Genomic DNA, 22,090 nt, shown 5'->3' with positions numbered 1-22,090 from the left:
CATAGGGTAGCATTTTACAATCTATTCTAGGTTTCAATAAAATCTATGTAATTATGTTGTTCACAATATTAAGTTGATTAGCCTTCCAAGTTTCAAACCTGTAGGCATTCATGGTAATTGTAGAAAACGAAATGCAGGGCACGTCTGGATCCTTAAACAGACGTGTGGTCTGATGGTACTTGCTCTCTACTACCAGTTACATACACACGAAGTACTTTCTAAGGTGTTGGCCCAATGTGATGGTAGAGGACAATGAAGACAATATTTTTGGCTCTAAATCATGTAATGAGACACTTGCCTTTCTCAATGAATAGACTCATTGATTGATGATTTTCTTACTTGGCTTTTTTTGTTGTTGCTAACATGAGAACCTTCTAAATGGAATTAATGGGCTTCCAAAGTCATAAATCCATGCCTAATTTAGAGGACAGGGGTAGCTCATGCTGATATCATATATGCTGCCTTACTCCTGGTTCAAACAGTAGTAAAACTACCAGGCTTCCTTTATTTGAATTATTTCACCTAAATATTTGAAAGCAAGTTATTACATCCAAGCAAATATTAACATTATAATAAACAGCGTTAAATTGTCAGTTACCAGTTCCATAATTTTTAAGTTAGAAACTGGACCATCAGCACAGGTACTATCTCTTAATTCAGTGAGCCCCATGAACAATAGCTGGTTGTCAAAATACTGGGAACAGGATTTTGACTAGGGAGTTAACAAAAATGTAAAAAGGAAAGCCATTGCTCCTGGCCTATTAAGTCTGTTTAGAACTGATGCTTCTCTTTGTCTTAAGCCCATGGATGAAACAAGAGAGGATAAAACAATAGCTAAAGTATTTGTCTTTATAATCTACATGTTCACATGGGGATGGCACAATATTTGATTTCCATAAAATGAAGTGTAGAATAGTATTGGCAACAATTCATGGCTACTTATCATGGATTGTATCACTATGCATATTTCTTTCGCTATCTGGAGAATCCAGGAATGTTACTATTTTAGAATTTAATGAAGCATTAATGTTCACTCCCATATGATGAAACTTTGGTACAGTGAAATGACTTCTTTTAAGTCTGTATACTCTATCATTCTGTAAGATCCAGGGGCTTTGTCTTCCTTACCACCTATCAACACCAAGGATAGCTCCTAGTACATATTATACATCTATTCATATTTGAAAAGATGAATGAATGTCACTTATTATACCCAAAGAGACACTTAAGTCCCAGTAAATAGTATGCAATTGGCAGTGATTAAATGAATGTATACTATAGGCATGGGTATGCTAATTGGGGATACATATCCATGGGTGCAGACAGAGTTGCTGCCTCACTCATATCTCTTCATCTCACTCCTGATGTCACGTCGGTTGTAGTATATGCAAATGCCTCTGTTTCCCCCTGAAACCTTTATCTAGCATCAGAAGTATGTTCTGCCAGCAATAGGGTATGCCAGAAGTGCTTGGGAGTTAATGCACTCAGGAGCCACCCATAACTAAGGAGGGATGGGATATGGTTAACAAATATCCCAGCTTCTCTCCTCTTGGTGGGAAAATTTTGGAGTATCAGATAAGCCCCAGGGAGATTTAGTACCAATTTCCCACAGGACTAACACTACTCATATGCACTTTTTTGGCATTCTTCACTTTCCTGCCTTACTTTCTCACTATCTCATACTTCCTGAATTACCTCCCCGATAAATGGATTGCACTGTGAAGTCTGGATCACAGAGTCTAATCTTGGGGTACCTAAACTAGGAAAGTATAGGTGTGATCGTTAACTTTATGTGTCAACTTGACTGGGAAACAGAGTGCCCAGATACGTGGTCAGTCACTATTTTGAGTGTGTAGGTAAGAGTGTTTTTAGGTAAGATTAGCATGTGAATCTATAGATGGAGTAAAGCAGGTTACCCTACCCAGTGAAGGTGGGTCTCATCCAATCCGTTGAAGGCCTGAATAGAACAAAAACGCTGAGTAAAGGAGAATTTGCTGTCTCTGCACGCCTTTGAGCTGGAACATCAGTCTTCTCCTGCCTTCATTCTTGGATTTGGACTAGAGCTCACACCATAGGCTGTCCCGGGTCTCCAGCCTGCGCTACAAATCTTGAGACCTAGCCTCTATAATTGCATTAGCCCATTCCTTCTAATAAATCTCTTTATATTTCTCAAAATCTCAAAATCACATACTGCATTTTATTTATTTCGTATCTCACAATATATTATTCAAAAAGTGCTCAGTAAAAATATATTGAAGAAAACTGAACTTTACTAAAGCAACTGCTAGTGTCTTGATGGAGCCTAAGGGAGAAGCTACAGCTTTTCTACAGCCTCAGCGTTTGGCCAAGAAAGTGAATTACCTCACTTTATCTTCACAGCATGATACATAGCTGCTATTGTAGCCCAATATGTATTGGTTGATTTTGTTTTTGTTGTTGTTTTTAATAGTAAGACTAGTATAGCAGTAGAGACAGTTCAGAGATAAAAATTTCTCAATCTAAAAGCTCCAAGAAAATATAAATACACAGTATCATATATCCCTATGCTGCTTTTTAAATGCATCACCAGTTCCAAGGGAAAAATGTGAAAATCTGAGAGAGTCATAATTACAAACTATTCACTCATACCTCACTTTCAGTCATCTACTCGGGAAATGTACATGAATAAAGATTCTGCTTTTTCTTGGAGATCCCTATATCGCATTATTATAGGTAGCTCCTATTATAAAGATCAACATGGAGAATGCAATTTCCTTTTTTAAAATTATGACTAACAGATGACACTGAGACCATGCCTTCCCAACCTCAGCACCATTGGCATTTGGGGCCACACAATTCTTCGTTCTGGGAGGCTGTCCTGTCCCATGTAGACAGTTTAGCAGCATCCTAGCCTCTGCCCACTAATTGCAAAAATGTTCCCCAATGGTGACAGCCAAAAACATCTCCAGACATTGACTAATGTTTTTTAGATGTCAACATCGTTCCTGCTTGAGAACCACTTACTTAGATGAATTTAATAAGTGCTTTTCCCCATCCTTTTCAGTGGCATCATATAGAGCCTTTTAAACAGAAGGAATTAAAACCATATTAAAATGCTAGTAGTATTCTTTCTTTGAGTCAAGATTAATAATTTATTATTAGATATTTGACTTATTTAAATTTACTAAAACATAGGGAGAACATACATAGTATTTTCCTTAAACGATCTCTTTATGTAAAGTAATTTAAAAGAAAAAGTGTTACTGTAATAGTATTTTTAAATGGTCTCATTTTTGGTGCACATTATACAGTTTTTTGATAAAGGATAAGGCTAGGTAAATGAACTTAATTAGGAAACAGTCATTCAATTTTCAAAACTAAAATATTTTATCTCTTTAGAAAAACCTATAAGTCAGTATAGATATAAAAGATTTATTTAACACATCTCCAACCCTAGGATTAATGTTTTGATGGAAAATGTGTTTGACAGATGTAACTGAAGTTTTTATATGATAGATTGTATTTTCAAAGTAATATATTTATAATTTCTGAGATGTGTTTTCATGAGACAGGCTTCGTCCATTATCTAAAAACTAGTAACAATGCAGAAACATAGTAATTTAAGACTTTAACATTTTATTTCTTCTTATTCATAAATAAAATACTAAAAATATAGGCTTTATGGAAAACTACATACAGGAGTTTAAAAACTAGAAATTACTAGTCAGATTTAGAAAAATTATGGCCACAGACATTTGGAATCATCTCTTAATACTGTTTACACACATATACACATGCACAAACACACACAAGGGCACACACACACAGTAGTATTTAAACTAACCGATCTTCCTGCTTCCATTCTTTCTCTATAATCTGTCCCACTCAAAGCAGCCAGATTGATCCTTTTAAAATTTAACCTGAATTTTAAAATTTTCTGTTCAAAGCTGTTAAACTTCCAGTATCATCACTCAGAGTAAAATCGAAGCTTACAACCACCTGAGAAGCTATATGATCTGATCCACTCCCTCCCATTCCTCATGCCCTCCCCAACCCCACACCTTCTCCTCTCTTCCCACCCTAAATTTTCCTTATTCCCTTCTGGCTACATTGCTCTTTGGGACCAGAGCCAGGTACGTTCCTGCACCAGGGCATTTGCACTCATCGTCCTGCCAGAGATATGTCTCCCCTACTGCCTTCAGTTTTCTCCACAAGGCCCCTTCCTGGGTCCACCTTCTCTGACCACCATATATAAGCTAGCATCTGCTTTGGATCAGACCCTGTCTTCTCCTCCTGTCTTGTTTTACTTGGTAGCACTTCGCTAGGTGCAAAGCACTGGAGCGTAAGCTTTATGAGCTTGTCTTTGCACTGATGTCCCATGCTCCTGAAAAGCAGCCTGAAACTCAGTAAACTTTCTTTCTTTTTTCTCACTGAGTGAGTCACTCCAGCATTTCCTGTGGTTGCATCAATTACAATGAGCCTCCATTCAGCTATCCTTAGTATGAGTGATGGGACCATAGCAAAATATGTCTCTAGGGTATGCATGGCATCAAATTACCCCATTTCTAAGAGCAGAAGTAGGAAATAAGTTAATTCCATTATAGAAATATGTGGCTTTTTCAAATATGAGGTTTAAAAGAAGAATATTCTATAAAAACCGCAGGAAGCCTCTAAGCAGAGCAATATCTCAGACAAAAATTAATTGCCAAGAAGAAAGTTTTATCATTGTTGGAATCCCTGAGGGACTGCGTTGGCAGGTTTGTTTTGCTTTGCTTGTTTTCAGCAAGTAGCCAAGCCACAAGTCCAGGAATTTTCTTTTTAAACTCAGCAGAATAGCAGGGTAATTTCAAGAAGAGAGAATGTCGAGGCCAGCATAGAAAGCAAAACCATCAAAGCAAAATGTTAACAGAAGGAGATTATGAGCAAGCTTCCTGGCAACTGGAAGCATCATTTCAAATTCCATAGTTAACTGTCTGATGTAAACTTAGAAATCTATACAAAAAGTAAAATATACTAAATAAGTAACCATTAAAATAAACTAAATAATTCTGGCCAATGTTTAAATCATATAAGTTATATTAATATAATCCTTTTAATCCAAGGATGTCCATAAGCAATCAAAATGTATCAAAAATTTCACATTAATATTAATTTTGCTATATCCAGAGAAGTTTATTTGGAAGCTGAAAAATTGGGGGATCTAATTACGTAAATGTTATTTAGAATTCCATCCTCTCCCTCACTCTCTTTTTACTTTTACACATAATGCAGAAAGAAAATGAAGTTTGGTTCTAAATTGGACTGTAAAAATGAGCACACAAAAAATATTTTTTAAAGAAATGACTAATATCACTATTGAGTCAGTTCCTTCAGTATTTTAAAAACTGTGCTTTCTCCCAGGACTTCCAAGTGAAGGAGTTAGAGGTTGCAAGCAGTAAAATAGAGTTAAGTGGGTGGGCTCTGACTCCCCAGCAAATTTCTATTGGAGCAATTATTTCTTTAAGTCAGTTTCCTATACTGAGTTTTCGCAAGATCTTGCATTTAAAAAAAAGATTCTACAGCTAAAAGAAATTCGAATGCCATCAGTTTAATCCTAGAAGACGATAAGATTCTTTAATAAAAATGTGTTTGAATCTACAGATTTCTGGAAGCAAAGGAAATAATTCTAAATGTAAACAGAAATTGGAGTGCACTATTTCCCCTAAGGAATTTCAAAACTTTTAAAAAGTTTTATTCTAGATTCCAAAATTATTATATGCCTTGCCTGGGTATAAATGTTTCTAGGAATGTATCTTAAGGGCATAATTCAAAATACAGAATAAAACACCATTTAAAGACATACTTTGCCATATTTATCATAAGGAAAAATTGAAAGCGACTCAATGTTTAACAACAGATAAATCATTAAATAAAGTATGATGCATCCCAATCATACGACCATCCAATGTGTTTACCAAGCATTCATAACAGCCCTTCAGTAAATTCCTGAGTCAGAATGTTAAATTTATAAATGCAGGGTATACAATTGGATGTATAGTCACTTCTAAATTTTAAAAATTGAACGGAAAAATATTCAGCAAAGAAATAATACAAACACACACACTTATAATGTTCAATTTCTTAATATTTAGGAGACATTTTCTTAATATAAGATATTTTCCTAATATTTAGGAGATTAGGACTGCAAGTCCACCTACTCACATCTCATTGCTACTTCTAGCCTACTTTTGTTCTTCCCTCCCTAAAGCATCCTCGCTTCGAGTCTCCTGTCCTCAGAATCTAACACCTTATTCCTTGTAGTCATCTATGAGATCCCTGGGGCATCCCCATTATTCCTTGAATATTCTTACTTCTGGCTCTCTGTCAGTTTCTCCAGCTCTACATGTATCTTCATTCTTGAAGATTTCAATATTGGCCTAGATAATCCTTTGGATATTGGTCTCTCAGTCTATTCACTCCCTCTCTTCCAACGACCCAATTCCTAACTCAGCCATTCATTCCCATTATTACCCTTTATCTTCTCAGTACCAATAAGTGATCATTTTCCATAGCTGCAATTTGAGGTGTCCCATTCTCAGCCCTCGACTTTCTATATTTCCAGGTCACTTTCTCAAATACCTTAACTCCAACAGTTCTTTGACCCCATAGGACCTACAGTTCACCAATCTTGCCGCTTTTTCATTTTCTTTCCCTCGGCCCACTCATGTCCTCACTTCTCACCTTGCCATCCTCAGATTTCATGGCCATCATTTAAATCACTCTCCGGCATTTGTGATAACTCCCTTGTCAATACCTTAGATTCAATCTGGACCAAATCCACATTTATTCCTATGCAGGTAAATATGACTGGAGAAAACAAAAACAAAAATATGCCAATGTTTCAAATTTTGAATTGATGGCCACATCCCAATCGGCCTTTAATGGTGGCATTCCTACTTCATTTCCCTCATCTGTTCGGTCCTTTTTTGGGGGGATGACCATTTTGTACCTTCTTCCTCCTCAACCTACTGCACCCTTACTCCTACATGGTAATTTTCTTCCCCATTTCAGTAAGAAAACAGAAGCAATCAGAAGACAAATTTTATAATCTATCAACACCATATTTGATCACCTCTCTGTACTTCTGCTCATAAAATGTCCTTCCCGTATGAACTGTAAATGTTCCCATCTAGGTTCACACCTATGTTTGTGTTCCTGCTTTCATCCCTGATCGAGTTTCTAAGCCAAAGCTTTACCACTCACTGTTTCCTCAAAACGATCATTTTCCTTTTTTATTGGAGAATTTCCCTCAGCATAAACATGTTACAATTTTCCTCATTCAAATTTTTTTTAAAAAAAATCTACCCCTGATTCCACATCTACCTCCAGACTCCACATCCACCTCTAGCTTTGTCTTTAAGAATCCCTTTCCCAGTAACACACCACAAAAAATGTCTATAATTGCAATCTTTAGTTTTTTCCCGTCGTCACTTGAACCCACTTGAGTCAGGATTTTGTCCTTACTGCTCCACTGCAACTGCTATTCTCAATTCAGCAACACCAATAAAACCAACATCAGTTCTCAGTTCTCATACTATATTTGATGGTTATCCATTTCCTCTTCCTTAAAAAATCTTTTTCACTAGACTTTTAAAACTTTTTTTAAATTTTGAAATAATTCCAAATTCACAAGAAGTTGCAGAAATAATATAGAGTGATCCTGTGTCCCCTTCTCCCATTTACCACCAAAGATTACATCTTACATATGTATAGGACTGTACCAAAATGTAAAAATGACTCTGGTACAATGTGTACATGTTATTTTATTCAGTAGCATTTTCATATACTACTCTCATGGCTTTCTGTAATCTTATTGGCCATTTCTTTGCAGTCTTCTCATTAGTTTCATTTCATCTCCCAATCTTTAGTGCAGTGCCTGATTCAGTCTTTGAATCTCATTTCTTCCTACTACGCTTACTCCCTTGATCTCATCCAGCTTCAGTTGTGTGGATTTAAATACCATCTGTATACTGACAGTTCTCAGATTTGCAGTTCAATTCCAGATCTCTCTCCTGAATTTCAGTTTTATGTATCCAACTGCCTACATGATATGTTCATATGAATGTCTAAATAGTATTCTAAACTTACTAACCCCAAAACTCATACTCTTGGTCTTTCTGTTTCCAAATCTGAAATTCTCAGTCTTCTCCATGTCACTAAGTGGCAACTCCATTGTTCCAGCGGCTTAGACAAAAAGTCATGGTGTCATCCATGATTCTTCTATTTCTCTCAGATCCCGCAAACACTGTGTCGTAAAATCCTATTGGCCTTTTATTTAAAGTGCATTCTCTATCCAACTGCATCTCACAACCACCACTGCTGCTATCATCTCTCAAAATAACATCATCTCTCACCTCGAATATTGCAATGATTTCCTAACAAGTTTTCCCATTTTGCTCTTCCCACCATCTATCATTTTCTCAATAGAGCAGCCAGAGTAATCCTCTTAAATTCTAAATGAGATGATGCCGCTTCTCTTTTCAAAACCCTCCGATATCTCCCCATATTGCTCAGAATAGAAGCTAAAGTCCATATCATGGTCTACAGGGATCTCCAGGATCTTTCAATGACCATCTTCTCTGACCTCCTCTCCTACAGCCCAAACCATTATCCAATCTGCTCCTGCCATACTGCCCGCTACACCCTTCATTCACTCACACTCACTGTGTGCTCTAGTCTCAGGAACAAAGCCCTGGCCATATCCTTGATCTGGGCCCACTCTCTTGATATTCTCATAGGCTTACTCTCTCACCTCCCTTAGGGGTCCAAATAACACTGGCTTTGACAAAGACAGCAGTTTCCCAGGACATAGAAATTTAGGTGCTAAAACCAGGACAGTCCTGGGCACACCAAGCAGCTTCTCACCACAGCTCTTAATCACATGCCACTTTATTAGTGAGAGCATCTCTGAACACTTATTATAATTGGGTAAGGGGCATATTTTATTTATTTGCTTTTACTCATTTGTTTGTTTGTTGTCTTATGTCCACCCCTCAAAATAATATTTCCATGGGAGTTGGGATTTTTCTTCTTTTGTTCACTTTGTAGCCCTAGAATCTAGAACTAATGTAAGCAATCTACAGTTTATGGGCCACATACTGCCCTGTGCCTGTTTTTGTAAATAGAGCTCTACTGGAACACAGTGGTGCCTTTTTGGTATGTAGTATCTATGGGGACTTTTGCTCTATAATGACTGTCTACAGTAGCTCAAACAGAGACTCTATCGCTTAAAAATCATCAAATGTTTACAATCTGGCCTGTGTCAGAAAGGGTTTATTGACCTGATGATAAGTGTATCTCACACCTGTAGATCCTCAATAAATGTTTCTTGAAAAAATAACTGAACCAACACAAATAGCAGACATGTTCTTTTGGAGATCAAAAGACAATTAAAGCAACTTTGGGGCATAATTTTAATGCTACTAAATTCTCAGCAAATTAAAAGGAAATACTAACATCAAAACTGAGAGTAATCATGGTGAATGTCCTTGCAGCATGGAAATTTGATCAGCAAGTTTGCAAAGAATAAATAACTTTCCTAGAATTCTATCCTTAGGAGATAATTAAACAGAAGCAACAAAGCAATGCTATATATACAAAGACACTAATTATAGCATTATGTGGAGAAGTAAACATTGGAAACACTCATTATGTTCAATTACAAGGAGAGAGAGAACTATTAATTTGTATAATAGGAGGATATTGAGAATAAATGTCAGTTAAAATGGAAATGTTTATGATGTAATGCTAATCATATAAAGGAAAATATAAATGTAGCATATTCTATGACTTGAGCCTCTGAGAAGCTCTTTAGAGGCTGAGTTGGCTCCTCTGGTCCCTATTCCTGCTCCACCCCAGCTCTTCAATGATAACGATCACAGTAATAATAGCAATTATTGGTATTGAGCACTTTGAGCATCTCATTTAATCTTAACCAGCCCTGTGAGATTAAAAGTAGCATTAGTCAAATTTAACAGGTTCAGAACTGTAGGCTTTGCAAGAAAATAGCTTATCCAAGATGTCACAGCTAGAAAATGATAAAGCAGAATCTTGAGTGACAAAGTCTTTGCTATTAAACACTCCCATTACTGCCCATCGCAGTGAATGGCATGTATTTATTTTGGCCCTAGACATATCCATCTTTACAGCTCTGTAGCATAATATGGTACCAGCATGGAAAAAAATCATGGAAAAATATTGTAAATTAATCCACAAAATTGAAAACAGCTGGCATACTGGCACTTATGATTATGATTTACACTTGTTATAAGATGGTAATTAGTGAGATAATATAAATAATGTGCTAAGTGGAAAGCCTGTAGCATAGTCAAGATGCAAAACACATAGACCAGATTTACTATAATCTAACGTTGATACATATTTTCACAGTTCTTTTTTTTTAATTTGGGTAATATTTACAGTAGAGTTGTTCATTGCACAGTATGCAAGAAAATTACTTAAAACTAAATTGTCTACAGACATTCAAAATTAATTTGAAGCCAGGTTTCTTATATGAAGATTGTCCCATTCTATCTTACCTTGCACTGCATCGTCCTGACATGACAGATCATTTAAGATTCATTTTACAGTGTAACTGCCATAACAGAAATGATAACAACACATCTGTGTTTTAAATACCACAGAACTTATAGGCACTCATAAAAAGCAAGACTTCTCTCGCTTCTCTTCCCCTCCAGTGACATCTTTCCCTAGTCTTTCTCTTCCTCTTCATCACCGGCAGCAGAATGTCTGCAATTAAAAATCCTTGAGTGACATTTTGGAAAAAATTGACAAGTGACATATTGTCATTTCCAGTCACACTACGTAAGACTTATTAATTAATGAAATTTGTAGCTTTAGACAGCTCTAAATGAAACATGGGCATACATTATTTAGCATGTTTCATTAAAAGTATGACTGAGACTGCTACCGTTTCTTTTTATTTTGTGGCATCCTTGCTTGCTATCATTCATTCTTCCAAGAAAATATAACCCTCCTAAAGTGGATAAAATCAGTCAACTCTTAAAAAGAAACAAAACAGCTGCCACATTTTATATTCTTTAAAACCATCACATAATAGTGACTGTGTTTTGACACATTTACGTGAATATTTATCTTAAAGGCATGTGTTTAGACAGAAGAAAGAAGGTTAGAGCTTTATTGAGTAAGCAGCCTTAGTTTCCAATAATGATTCATTTGCTCTTATTTTGGAATGGTTTACAGATCATGCTTCTCAACAAAGCAAAAGCAAACAACCTCCCTTCTACCGCCCCATGAAGGAGACAGTGCGAGGGAAATGTGGACATCATGCAGTGAGAACTGGCTTAAGTGTCTGCTGTCTTTCTAGTCTTGCGTATGATTCCTCACGTCTCAGAGAATTATAGCCCTCATCTACAAACTCTAAGTGTTAATATTAACCTTGACATTTTTTTGGACGGGATAATATAGAATCATGTGTGTAAAGTTCGTAATTCAACATCTGCCACAGAGATTTAGTCTAAATAGAATGCTTACGGCATCTCTCCTTCCTCGTTGCCATCCTTCCTAATTCATAGTTACCTAAAAAGATTCCATTGGCTGAAAATAGAAAATAAAGAGGAAATAATGATCGGCCAATCACCTCTCAGATATTTTGCAGATTGTCTCAACTGCCTCCTGAGATGATTTAGCCCGGGCTCAGAACCTTCCCCTGCAGGTGCACTGAGCCCCGTCACCGGCAACATCCTTCCCTCTAGCCAGCTTTCAGCCCCAGGGTGAGAATTCCTGAGAGGAAAAATGAGGTGGAGGGTTTACCAAGGGTATAGAGATACGAGGAGAGAAAGCGAAAGGGTGTGGATTAATTTAATCCATAGAAAGCCTTTATCCAGAGGAGAAAGACAATTTGACTGGGAAAATAGACCACACTTTGCTTTGTCTTCTCCAAGGTTGACATACTCTGTAAAGAAATCGCTCCAGCAAATAATATTTAGCCTTTAAAATAAAATATGAGAAAGACTTTACAGCCGAACAGCCCTCTTTGGGCTTAAGGCTCTCTTGAGCTAAGTTTATGCATGAAGTTTTTCATTCAAAATCCATGAGGCTGCTGGTAGTCACTTCTATCAAAGACCACAGGAAGCAGTTTTAGTCAGTGTTTGGTTGAAACCACCTGCATCCATAGAAAATTCTGAGACCAGGTGTCACTTTTCCCTCCTGGCACCTTACTGCCTTTATTTTTCTCCTCTCTAGGCACATAGTCTCTGAAAGGCCTGCAGGTCTGCCAGCATCTTCACCTGTATGGCACATAGCAGCAGGTGGAGAAGGGGAGGACTCTCAACCCAGCAACTTTCATCTCTCTAGGAGGAAACCAAGGCACATGCTTCTTTCACGAAAGCAGGACACCTCCAGACAAGCCATGCTGTCTATCCATTTCCAGATTCTTCAGCGCTCAAGCACAGATTTCTCAGGAAGAAAATGTTTGTTTAATTCAAGTTCAAATATTGCTTTCTCGATTCAAACTTAGTGTCTTTTGAAGATATTTATTTTTCTCATCAGTTAGAAGCGAATGGGCAGGGTATTACAGAGAGCTATGGAATGAAATGCCCATGTTCATATTCAACCTCTCCCACATCCACCTCCGAAATGTCACTTCAAGCCTTTGTGCCTGAGTCTCTCTGTCTAAAAAATAGGACCAATGGGTACAGCCCCGGTGGTCTAGTGGCTAAGTTTGGTGTTCTCCACTTCAGCTGCCCAGGTTTGGTTCCCAGGCATGGACCTACAACACTCATCCGTCAGTGGCCATGCTGTGGTGGTGGCTTACTTAGAAAAAGAAGATTGGCAGGGGATGTGAGCTCAGGGCCAGTATTCCTCAGCAAAACAAATCTAAACTAAACTAGGCAAAGACAGGACCAATGATACATAACTTGTAGGCTATGGTGAAAATTAAATACAGAAATATACATAAAGCATACAAGAGTGTCTGACACTTGGAAATTGCTACAGGTTTAACTATTATTATCATATCTTTTTCTTAAAAATCTACAGTTTTAGTGACCAAGTTGAAATTTCTATCATTTGATGACTGACACTACTACATTTGCTTCTAGTAAAATACTTTCAACTAAAGAAAAAGAAATCTAAAAATAATCTATAACTGGACTATTGCTAAATCTATATTTTCTACACTGTCATGCTACTTATATGAGTATATGTACATGCATACATATTTATATGTAATTTTTGTCTCACTATTGCAGTCCAAGTAGTGACATGTAAAACATAATGACCTCTTCCTCTATGAACTAACCCTTCAGTAGCCACTTAATCTGCCCTTTGCCTGAGTCTCTGTTCATTCAATTTCTCTCCATAAATCAACCTTGTAGTATTTTTTTCCCAAAGAATATCAATAATGCATTAAAACCCTCTGTTTAAGAGCTGCTAGAACTGAGATCCTGTACTTTACACAAATTTACTTTCAAATTGTTTGCCATTTCGCTCCATTCACTTAGTTCTGAAACCCGAAGTTGCTGTCAAGACTGGGAGAGAAGAGATTAGAAACAGCAATTATCATAGTTAATATTCATAGAATTTCACCATGTCAGGTTCTTTGTCAAGCATTTTGTTTGGATTGTGTCATCTAATCCCTACAACAGACCTACGATATAGGTACTATTACACAGATAAGAAAATTGAAACCAGAGAGTAAAAAATGTTTGATCAAAGACCCAGAGCACGCAACTGGGGAACAAGACTTGACACCAGGATTTTCTCACAGGTAACACGGCAGAGCCTATAAACATGATGCTACATCCCCTGCACTTCATTCACCTTCTTTATATGTTCAAGACTTTGCAAGATGCTTAGTATATATTATTTCATTTAATCCTCATACTAACACCAAGAATAACATCTTTTCAAATATTTGCTTTTTCTATTGATAACACTGTGTAGAAATTGGGTATGTGGCCTCTGGAGCCAGGCTGTTGGGTCCAGTTCTTACGTCTGCTGCTTTCTGGCGGTGTAAACATTTTTCCATAGTATAGGTAATAGTTTACAGATGGAGAAGAAGTCTGACAAAGGCACCCAATGTGTTTATAGTAAGACAGACCATAACTGTTAGATCTCAGACTTAAGTAACTGTTAGATCTCAGACTTAAGTCACATTCTTGTCCTGCCTAGAATTACTCATCTTTATTTTTTCTTATTTCTTGAGTCTCACATGCACAAAGCCGTTTCCAGTTCTTTGCTTACTCCGCTAGTTAATGTGCATCTTCTTCAAAGTTTTCCATCATCTTCATTCATTAGACCCTGATGTCATTTCGTCCAAAAATAAGATAGCATCTGAAATGAGATTCCTTTTGAGACACTTTTTGGCTTAATGAAGAGCTAGCTTACTCTTATCTTTTGCCTAAACTAATTTTAAAAATAGATTCTCCTTTCTGATACTATCCAACTCAAATCTGTTTTGGCAACTGCTGAGAAGTTAAAGGGGAGAATTCCAATCAGACTATGACATAGATTTGTATATTTCAAACTCATTTTCTTATCAGTACTTATTACAAAACTACATTTGTATATTGAACCCTACATCATAAGCGAAAATAAAACCTACTCATCGTACCAGAACTCTGCATGCATTAACTGGTATGGTAGGAACAAAAGAATACTAAAATTCTCTTCCTTGCTAAATCTAAGCTGTGTGAAATAGTACCCACTAGCATATGTGGCTAATGAGAACTGGAAATGTGGCTATTTCACATTGCAAATGCTGTAATTGTAAAATATACACCAGGTTTTGAAGACTAGTATGGAATAAAAATGCAAACTACTTCATTAATATTTTAGACTGATTATGTATTGAAATGGTCATCTTAGGGCTATGTGGAGTTAATAAAATACATTATTAAAATTAATTTTACCTGTTTCATTCACTTTATCAATGTGGTTATTAGGAAATTTTAATTACATAGTTGGCTCACACTTATAGAGTGCATTATATTTCTAGTGGAGAGCATTCTTATAAATATATTGAGGAACTGGCTTTTGTTGGTTAGGCATGTGGCAGCAGAATGGCCCCTAAGCACCTGCCTGGGTGATGACTGTCAATGCCCCCTACCAGCTCCGTCATGCAGACAGAGGATGCTCTGGGCTATAGCCTAGCTCATCTCGAACAAGTACATCTGTTGCGATTTCTCATGACATGCATCATCCTTCTCCACAGAGGATTACGAATATAGTATCTTCCCTCAAACGATGTTTCACTTGTGGTTGCTTTCTTTAAAACTTCTCTTTTTCATTTTTGTTTTGACATGTGTCTGGAAAACTTATTACTTTTCTAACTTAGGACAATTTCTTCAGTCACATACTTCAAAGTCCACTTGCCTATATAGTCTCTCTCTCTCTCTCTCTCTCTATATATATATTCATATATTCACGTATATGTATATAAAGAAACTACATATAGACTGTATATGTATATATAATACATTCAGCAGAAGTCAATAATATACTTAAAATACTGAGACAATGCTTTAACAATTCTGAAGAGAAATGTCTTCCATGTACGCTTTTATACCCAGCTGGCACATCTATTGGTGGACACAGACACGGACATCTGCAGGCATGCTGAGGCTTAAAGGGTTTTCCTCAAAACGAACATTTCTTAGGAAGCTATTTGAGGTGAAACGAAGAGAAAGGAAGACACAGGATGTAGAAAACAGTGAGCAGAACGAGTGGAATACGGAAGAGAGTCTCCAAAGCACTGCTGAGTAAGAGTCCTAGACCCCACTGCAGAACCCTCTGGGAGTGGGTCTTGGGAAATGAGGGCAGTAGGGATGCTGACAAGTGAGAAAGGTGCAATGTGCTGATCGCAGTGACAACTAGAGACTGCAGGAACAACAGAAGACAGTTTTAGGCCAAATATGAAGCAATCAAGTCTAGGTTAGAGAAATAAGTCAGTGACCTTCAGGAAGAAGAATAGAGGTCATTCCTAGAAAACACCCAGATAGGTATAAAGTAGAAGATATCTGGATTATTGTGATGAAACCTAAGTTTCATTAACCAACACTGGGAAAAATAAAGATAATTCAAAATTTTAGGACAACTACAAGGTAGCCATGGCATAGACAGGCCAGCCATTTACTAAAACTGCTTCTGTTTCTTCCTGAGCTTAAAGCTGACCCCAGTTCCTAGCTTTCATTGCAGTTAAGTGGGACCACAGAGCTGAGTCTAACCAATGCAGTCCAGTGCATGTGTGGGGAGTTGCCCATAACAACCCGGGCTCTTTCTTCCCTCTACCAGCTGGATGGAGACAAGGCTGACAGCTTTGATTGAAAGCCGGATGTGGAAGTCCCTAAATCATCATTAATATCAGAACCCACTGCCAGTCAGAGACATCGTTTGGAGTTTAATATGAGCAAACGATATTTGCATTTTAGCCTGCTAATATTACATTAACTAAACAAGCAGAACAAGAAGGCCTTGGTCCAAATGTGAAACACAGGTAATTAAGGCATTATTATGAATACTTGAAGCTAAGAAAGAACTCATCTGAACTCTCTTTGAGTAGTGTAAGGACTGGACATTGGAATCATAGAGGAGGAAGTCTCATTATAGGCACAATACTTGGCTCTATGATGAACAATATTTACACACTTATAATAATATGTGTTGTTTATTGCTTTTTAGAATTTATACAAATTAATAAGTACTTAATTATGATTACAGGATAAAATATGTTAACAATTTTGATAGAGAATAGAGAGGGAGAAATGGATTATAAGACACACTGGAAAGAGTAGAGGCAAGAGTAGAGTATTCACATCTTATAAGGCAGAGAGACCAAAAATGCTGGAAAAAAATTAAAGAAATAAGGCATAAAGGGTCAAGGATATTATTTAAATTTATTAAGGTAATATAGGGAAATCTAAATTAAATTGGGAGAAACAAGACATGGTAAATGGGAGTGATATAAGTACATTAATATCTATACCAAGATGTCAATTAAAATTTTTAAAATTGATAAAGCAAGAAAAAACAGTATAAACAGATATAAGATAATAATGACAAAAAAAGCGCCCAAATGGTTAAATGTTATTGAATGTCTGCAGCATAAGAATATGGGTGTTTCGATGGGATGTTTTTTTTCATAGTAATCCTCTCAGTGCTATTAAGTTTTTAAATTATGTGCATATGCTGCTTAAATGAAACAAATTTTAGTAGAAGTGAGATGATACAATCAAAAGTATAGTTGTCTTGTTATAATGTCTGAATCATAAACCTACAACATATGTCAACACAATTTGAAGCTTTATTTTCATGTTTTTATTATAAGATTAAAACTACTTTCCCTGCATAAATCTCAAAGTGATTTGAGGTACAAACAGGATCATGCATTGATGGGCTTCAGCATATTTACAAATTGAGATTATATAAATGTGATTTTTAGATGTCCTTCTGTGGTAGTTCATATGAGTTGTGCACATAATGTTAGTACAGGCTAATCTGTAAAGTGTAGAATATATAAAAATAAATTATTTAGGACAGCTTGTAATTGAAAAGGTGCAGAGCTATGACTTTGGGGATCTCAGCTCTGCGATTGTTGCTAAGAATTATTTTCTGAAGCATAGCTTTCAAATATTAAGTGGTCCATCACTGCAAGAATTAAGGCATGCCAAAAGGTGATATTCAGGGAAGAGAGAGCATGAATCTCTGGCTGAAATAGACTAGTGTTTTCTCAGAGCTGGTTTATTTCAAATGGCATATGCCTAATATAACTGTCCTCTCATCTTCCAAGAGTATAATCTAGTGTAGCCTTTGGCAGCCCCAGCAAGAGCTCACATCCCCAAACATCTTCATATTTCCCATGTGATTAGATACATAGATTAAGGCAGTTGATGTATGATCAGGCTAATGCTTACAAAAATCAGATCCAGAATTGGAGAGTTGGACTGGAAAGGGTCATTTCAGGGTCTAAAGGAAGACATTAAAAGGGCCATTACCTCCAACCTGTAGGTAGGCCAGTGTGGGCAAAGGGCTACTTCTCCCACGGGGCTTCTTGGATCAAACTGTAAGTTCCTCATGAAGGAGAGTTTTCCAAATATGGATCCTTGCCTACTTCCATTCTGTCTTTTTGTATGACTCTATCATACACGCAGAGGCAATGGTCTGCTACTCATATTTGCCATTCAAGGAGAGTACCTTCTTTTATGGATTTGATACGCTATGGCCCTCCAGTATCCTGGAGCTCAAAGTAATTTATAACATATCCTTGCCCCTAATATTATAGACTTTGTGGTTTAATAATAAAGTAGGGGAAACATAAAGAAAATTAAGAAGGCACTTAAGTCCTAAGCTGAGAGCATCTAATTTATCTAGCTCCTTCTTTCCCTTTTATATTTCTCCCCTGCACACCATCCTGCACATACAGAAACAGCAAATCTTTGTAAAGACTAGAAGAGACAAGAGGAACAATATACAATAATGAAATGAAATTAAGGAAGGTAGAGTATTAAGGTGAAAATTCCAGGATAAATGAAGAAGATTGAAATATTATACCTCTAGAAAAAGAAAATCTGAACTCTCATTCTTGAAACAAGTCAGTTTGACACTGGTGTCCCATGTAAGGGAATTAGTTTTAGGTAGAGCTGACTGACTTCCCATTTTATTATGAATTGACTTTACTAAATATGTGGTTATATTGGTTTTATTTAAAGAGCACCACATGACTGTAGAAATGGTACACACATTTAACTGCTGTTCAGGTTAAGTGTCAACACATGGAGTTAAATGTAAATTTTCCACACTAGCAAAAGTCATTGTAAAAGGATACAGTGGTGTTACTGTTAGTAACACTATTAAGAATAATTCTCATTTGGGAAACAAGGCAAGCCTCAATAAATTTAAGGAGATTGAAATCATCTCAAGCATCTTTTCTGACCACAAGGCTATGAAATTAGAAATCAACTACAAGAAAAAAACTGGGAAAGTCAGAAATATGTGAAGACTAAGCAACATGCGACTGAACAACAACTGGCTCAACAAAGAAATCAAAGGAGAAATTAAAAAATACCTGGAGATGAATGAAAATGAAAATAAAACACCCCAACTCTTATTGGATGCAGCAAAAGCAGTTATAAGAGGGAAATTCATAGCAATACAGGCCCAGCTCAACAAACAAGGAAAATCTCAAATAGTAATCTTAAACTGCACCTAAGAGAACTGGAAAAAGAAGAACAAGCAAAGCACAAACTCAGCAAAACAAGGGAAATAATAAAAACTAGAGCAGAAATAAATGAAATAGAGACTGAAAAAACAGTGGAAAGGATTAATGAAACTAAGAGCTGACTCTTTGAGAAGATAAAAAAAATTGACAAACGCATAGCCAGACTCACCAAGAAAAAAAGAGTGAAGGCTCAAATAAATGAAATTAGAAATGAAAAAGGAGAAATTACAATGGATACTGCAGAAATACAAAGGATTGTAAGAGAATACTATGAAAAACTACTTGCCCACAAATTGGATAACCTAGGAGAAACGGACAAATTCTTAGACTCATACAATCTCCCTAAACTGAATCAAGAAGAAATAGAGAATCTGAGTAGACCAATCACAAGTAAAGACATCGAAATAGTAATCAAAAATCTCTCCAAAACAAGAGTCCAGGACCAGATGGCTTCTCTGGAGAATTCTACCAAACATTCAAAGAAGATTTAATATCTATCCTTCTCAAACTATTACGAAATTTTGAAGAAGGTGGAATGCTTCCTAACTCATCCTATGAGGCAAACATTACCCCGGTACCAAAACCAGACAAGGAGAATGCACAGAAGGAAAATTACAGGCCAATATCGCTGATGAACATAGATGTAAAAATCCTCAAAAAAATACTGGTAAACCGAATACAGCAATACAGTAAAAGGATAATATACACCATGATCAAGTGAGATTTATTCCAGGGACTCAGGGATGGTTCAGCATCTGTAAATCAATCAATGTGATATACCACATTAACAAAATGAGGAACAAGAATCACGTGATCATCTCAACAGATGCAGAGAAAGCATTTGACAAGACCCAACATCCATTCATGATAAAAACTCTTAATAAAATGGGTATAGAAGGAAAGTACCTCAACCTATTAAAGGCCATACATGACAAACCCACAGCCAACACCATACTCAATAGTGAAAAACTTAAAGCCATCCCTCTGAGAACAGAAACAAGATAAGGGTACGCAACCTACCAACTGGGAAAAAATATTTGCAAATCATATATCTGACAGGGGGTTTATCTCCAAAATATATAAAGAACTCATACAACTCAACAATAAGAAATATGGAAGATATTCAAGATATCCAAGTGGCAAGTCCTTAAATGTGACCAATTAGTTGAGGGGAATCTCTGAAAAGACAAGGGAAATGGGACAGAGGTCTGAATTTTGAGACACCAATCTTGACAGTAGAAAGGTGGAAAATACTTAATAGCAGTAAGAAAACAAAGAAGAGAGATACAACGGACCTCAGGAGCATGCACAGAGAATGAGCATTTCAGGAGGAATAAGGGACATTTGGAGTAGAAAATACTCATAATAGGAATTTCCCTAGGACAGAAGAATAATGTGAACACGGTATATCTGAACTCTGACAACTGCCAGCAGGGATACCTTGAATAAGTCACATTTCCTATCCAACCCTCAGATTTCTTACTTGTAAAACGAGTCTTTAATAAAATACCTACTTGTGAAGATTAAACGTGAAAGAGTAATGCCTGGCCCATACTGGGTGATCAATACATACTAGCTGGCAGTAGTAAGAATCGCAGTGGGAGGAATATGCCATTGCTAAAATAATTAGCATCAGGGGATTTCATGAGACTACAACATTTAACAGAAAAAAATGGAAAAAAAAGGAAAATATTTGTGAAATAGCATAGGCTAAAATAAAAACATACTGATGAAAACAACACACTGTCGTGTGATGACATCTAGCTAAGGCACTGAACTGGCCTGGTTAAGAACATGGATTAAAAGGCAGACACGGGCGTGAGTCTTAACTCATCACAAACTATCTCTGCAACCTTTTGAAAATTAAATTTTTGTTTCTTTACCTGTTAAATGAGTGTCAATAATTGTTATTTCAGTGGGTTGCTGTGAGAATTAAATAATACTATCAGAGTAGAATGCTTAGCACATTTTCTGACATTACACTAAAACCTTGATAAACATTAGCTACCCTTTTCTTTTTGAAAACATAAGATGAGTTTTTCTTAGGCAAGCCAAAACCTAAGAGTCGAAGTATGCTCTTTCCTAAAGTTATTACATCGGTAAAATAATGTTAAAGGAAGGGCTAAAAATCTCAAGGCTTCGGGAAAAGCAATTTTAACCTTGCACCAAATCATGATGATGAGCACTTGGAATGGTGCATTCCTTTATAAACACCTTATCCCAAAAGCCGAAGAATGTTGAAAGAGTCCTTAAAAGGTATAAATTAATTATCAAAGGATGCTTGTCATGTTTAATGAGAAAAAAATAAAAAATATACCATCAAATCAAGAAGGATGTAAACATGTATTAAATCTTAGAATGCTCTGATGAGAGGTGATAAAAATATGCAGAATTCCATAGAATTTGAGAAACAGAATTAAAAAAAAATTTGGATATTCAGAGAACATACATCTAAATTTCTTATTGACCTTATACAGTCTAGCCATGGTTTCTTAGGTAACGTACGATATTACTTTTGGGAACAGAATGAGCTGACACAAGAAAACCGAGCAGGATGTACCTTCTTTTCAAAGGAAACTATTGCAATATCAGCTCCAAAGCCAGTGACTTAGTCAGGTGTCAGTTCACAACACATTCTTGTTGTACAGTACATACCTCTGCAGAAGGGAGCTGGGAAGTCCCATGATGCGCCGTTCCCAGGACTAACAATGCAGGTCAGAATTGCATGACCTTCCAAGATATAGCCAGAGAGACAGCTGTACCGGATTTTGTCTCCTATGTTGAATCTTGTTCCGTGGAGAACTCCTTTCAATATTTCCCCAGGATTTCCACATGTGTGGCTCGGTAAAACTAGTGGAAGAAGAAAGGAGAAAG

At 36.7% G+C, this 22,090-nt stretch overlaps 1 protein-coding gene across 2 annotated transcripts in view; it reads right to left on the bottom strand.

The window, feature by feature from the left end:
• The window catches only part of CSMD1 (CUB and Sushi multiple domains 1), a 1,833,881-nt gene that overhangs the window by 940,364 nt on the left and 871,427 nt on the right, over window positions 1-22,090 (bottom strand). For both annotated transcript variants that reach the window (XM_023630572.2, XM_023630573.2), the window contains exon 4: window positions 21,872-22,066. In XM_023630572.2, the coding sequence (XP_023486340.1) occupies window positions 21,872-22,066 (195 nt within the window). The remainder of the gene's footprint in view (window positions 1-21,871; window positions 22,067-22,090) is intronic.

Source organism: Equus caballus, chromosome 27, assembly GCF_041296265.1.
Source record: "Equus caballus isolate H_3958 breed thoroughbred chromosome 27, TB-T2T, whole genome shotgun sequence".
NCBI classification, from domain to species: domain Eukaryota; kingdom Metazoa; phylum Chordata; class Mammalia; order Perissodactyla; family Equidae; genus Equus; species Equus caballus.
This window is presented reverse-complemented; position numbering and strand designations above follow the sequence as displayed.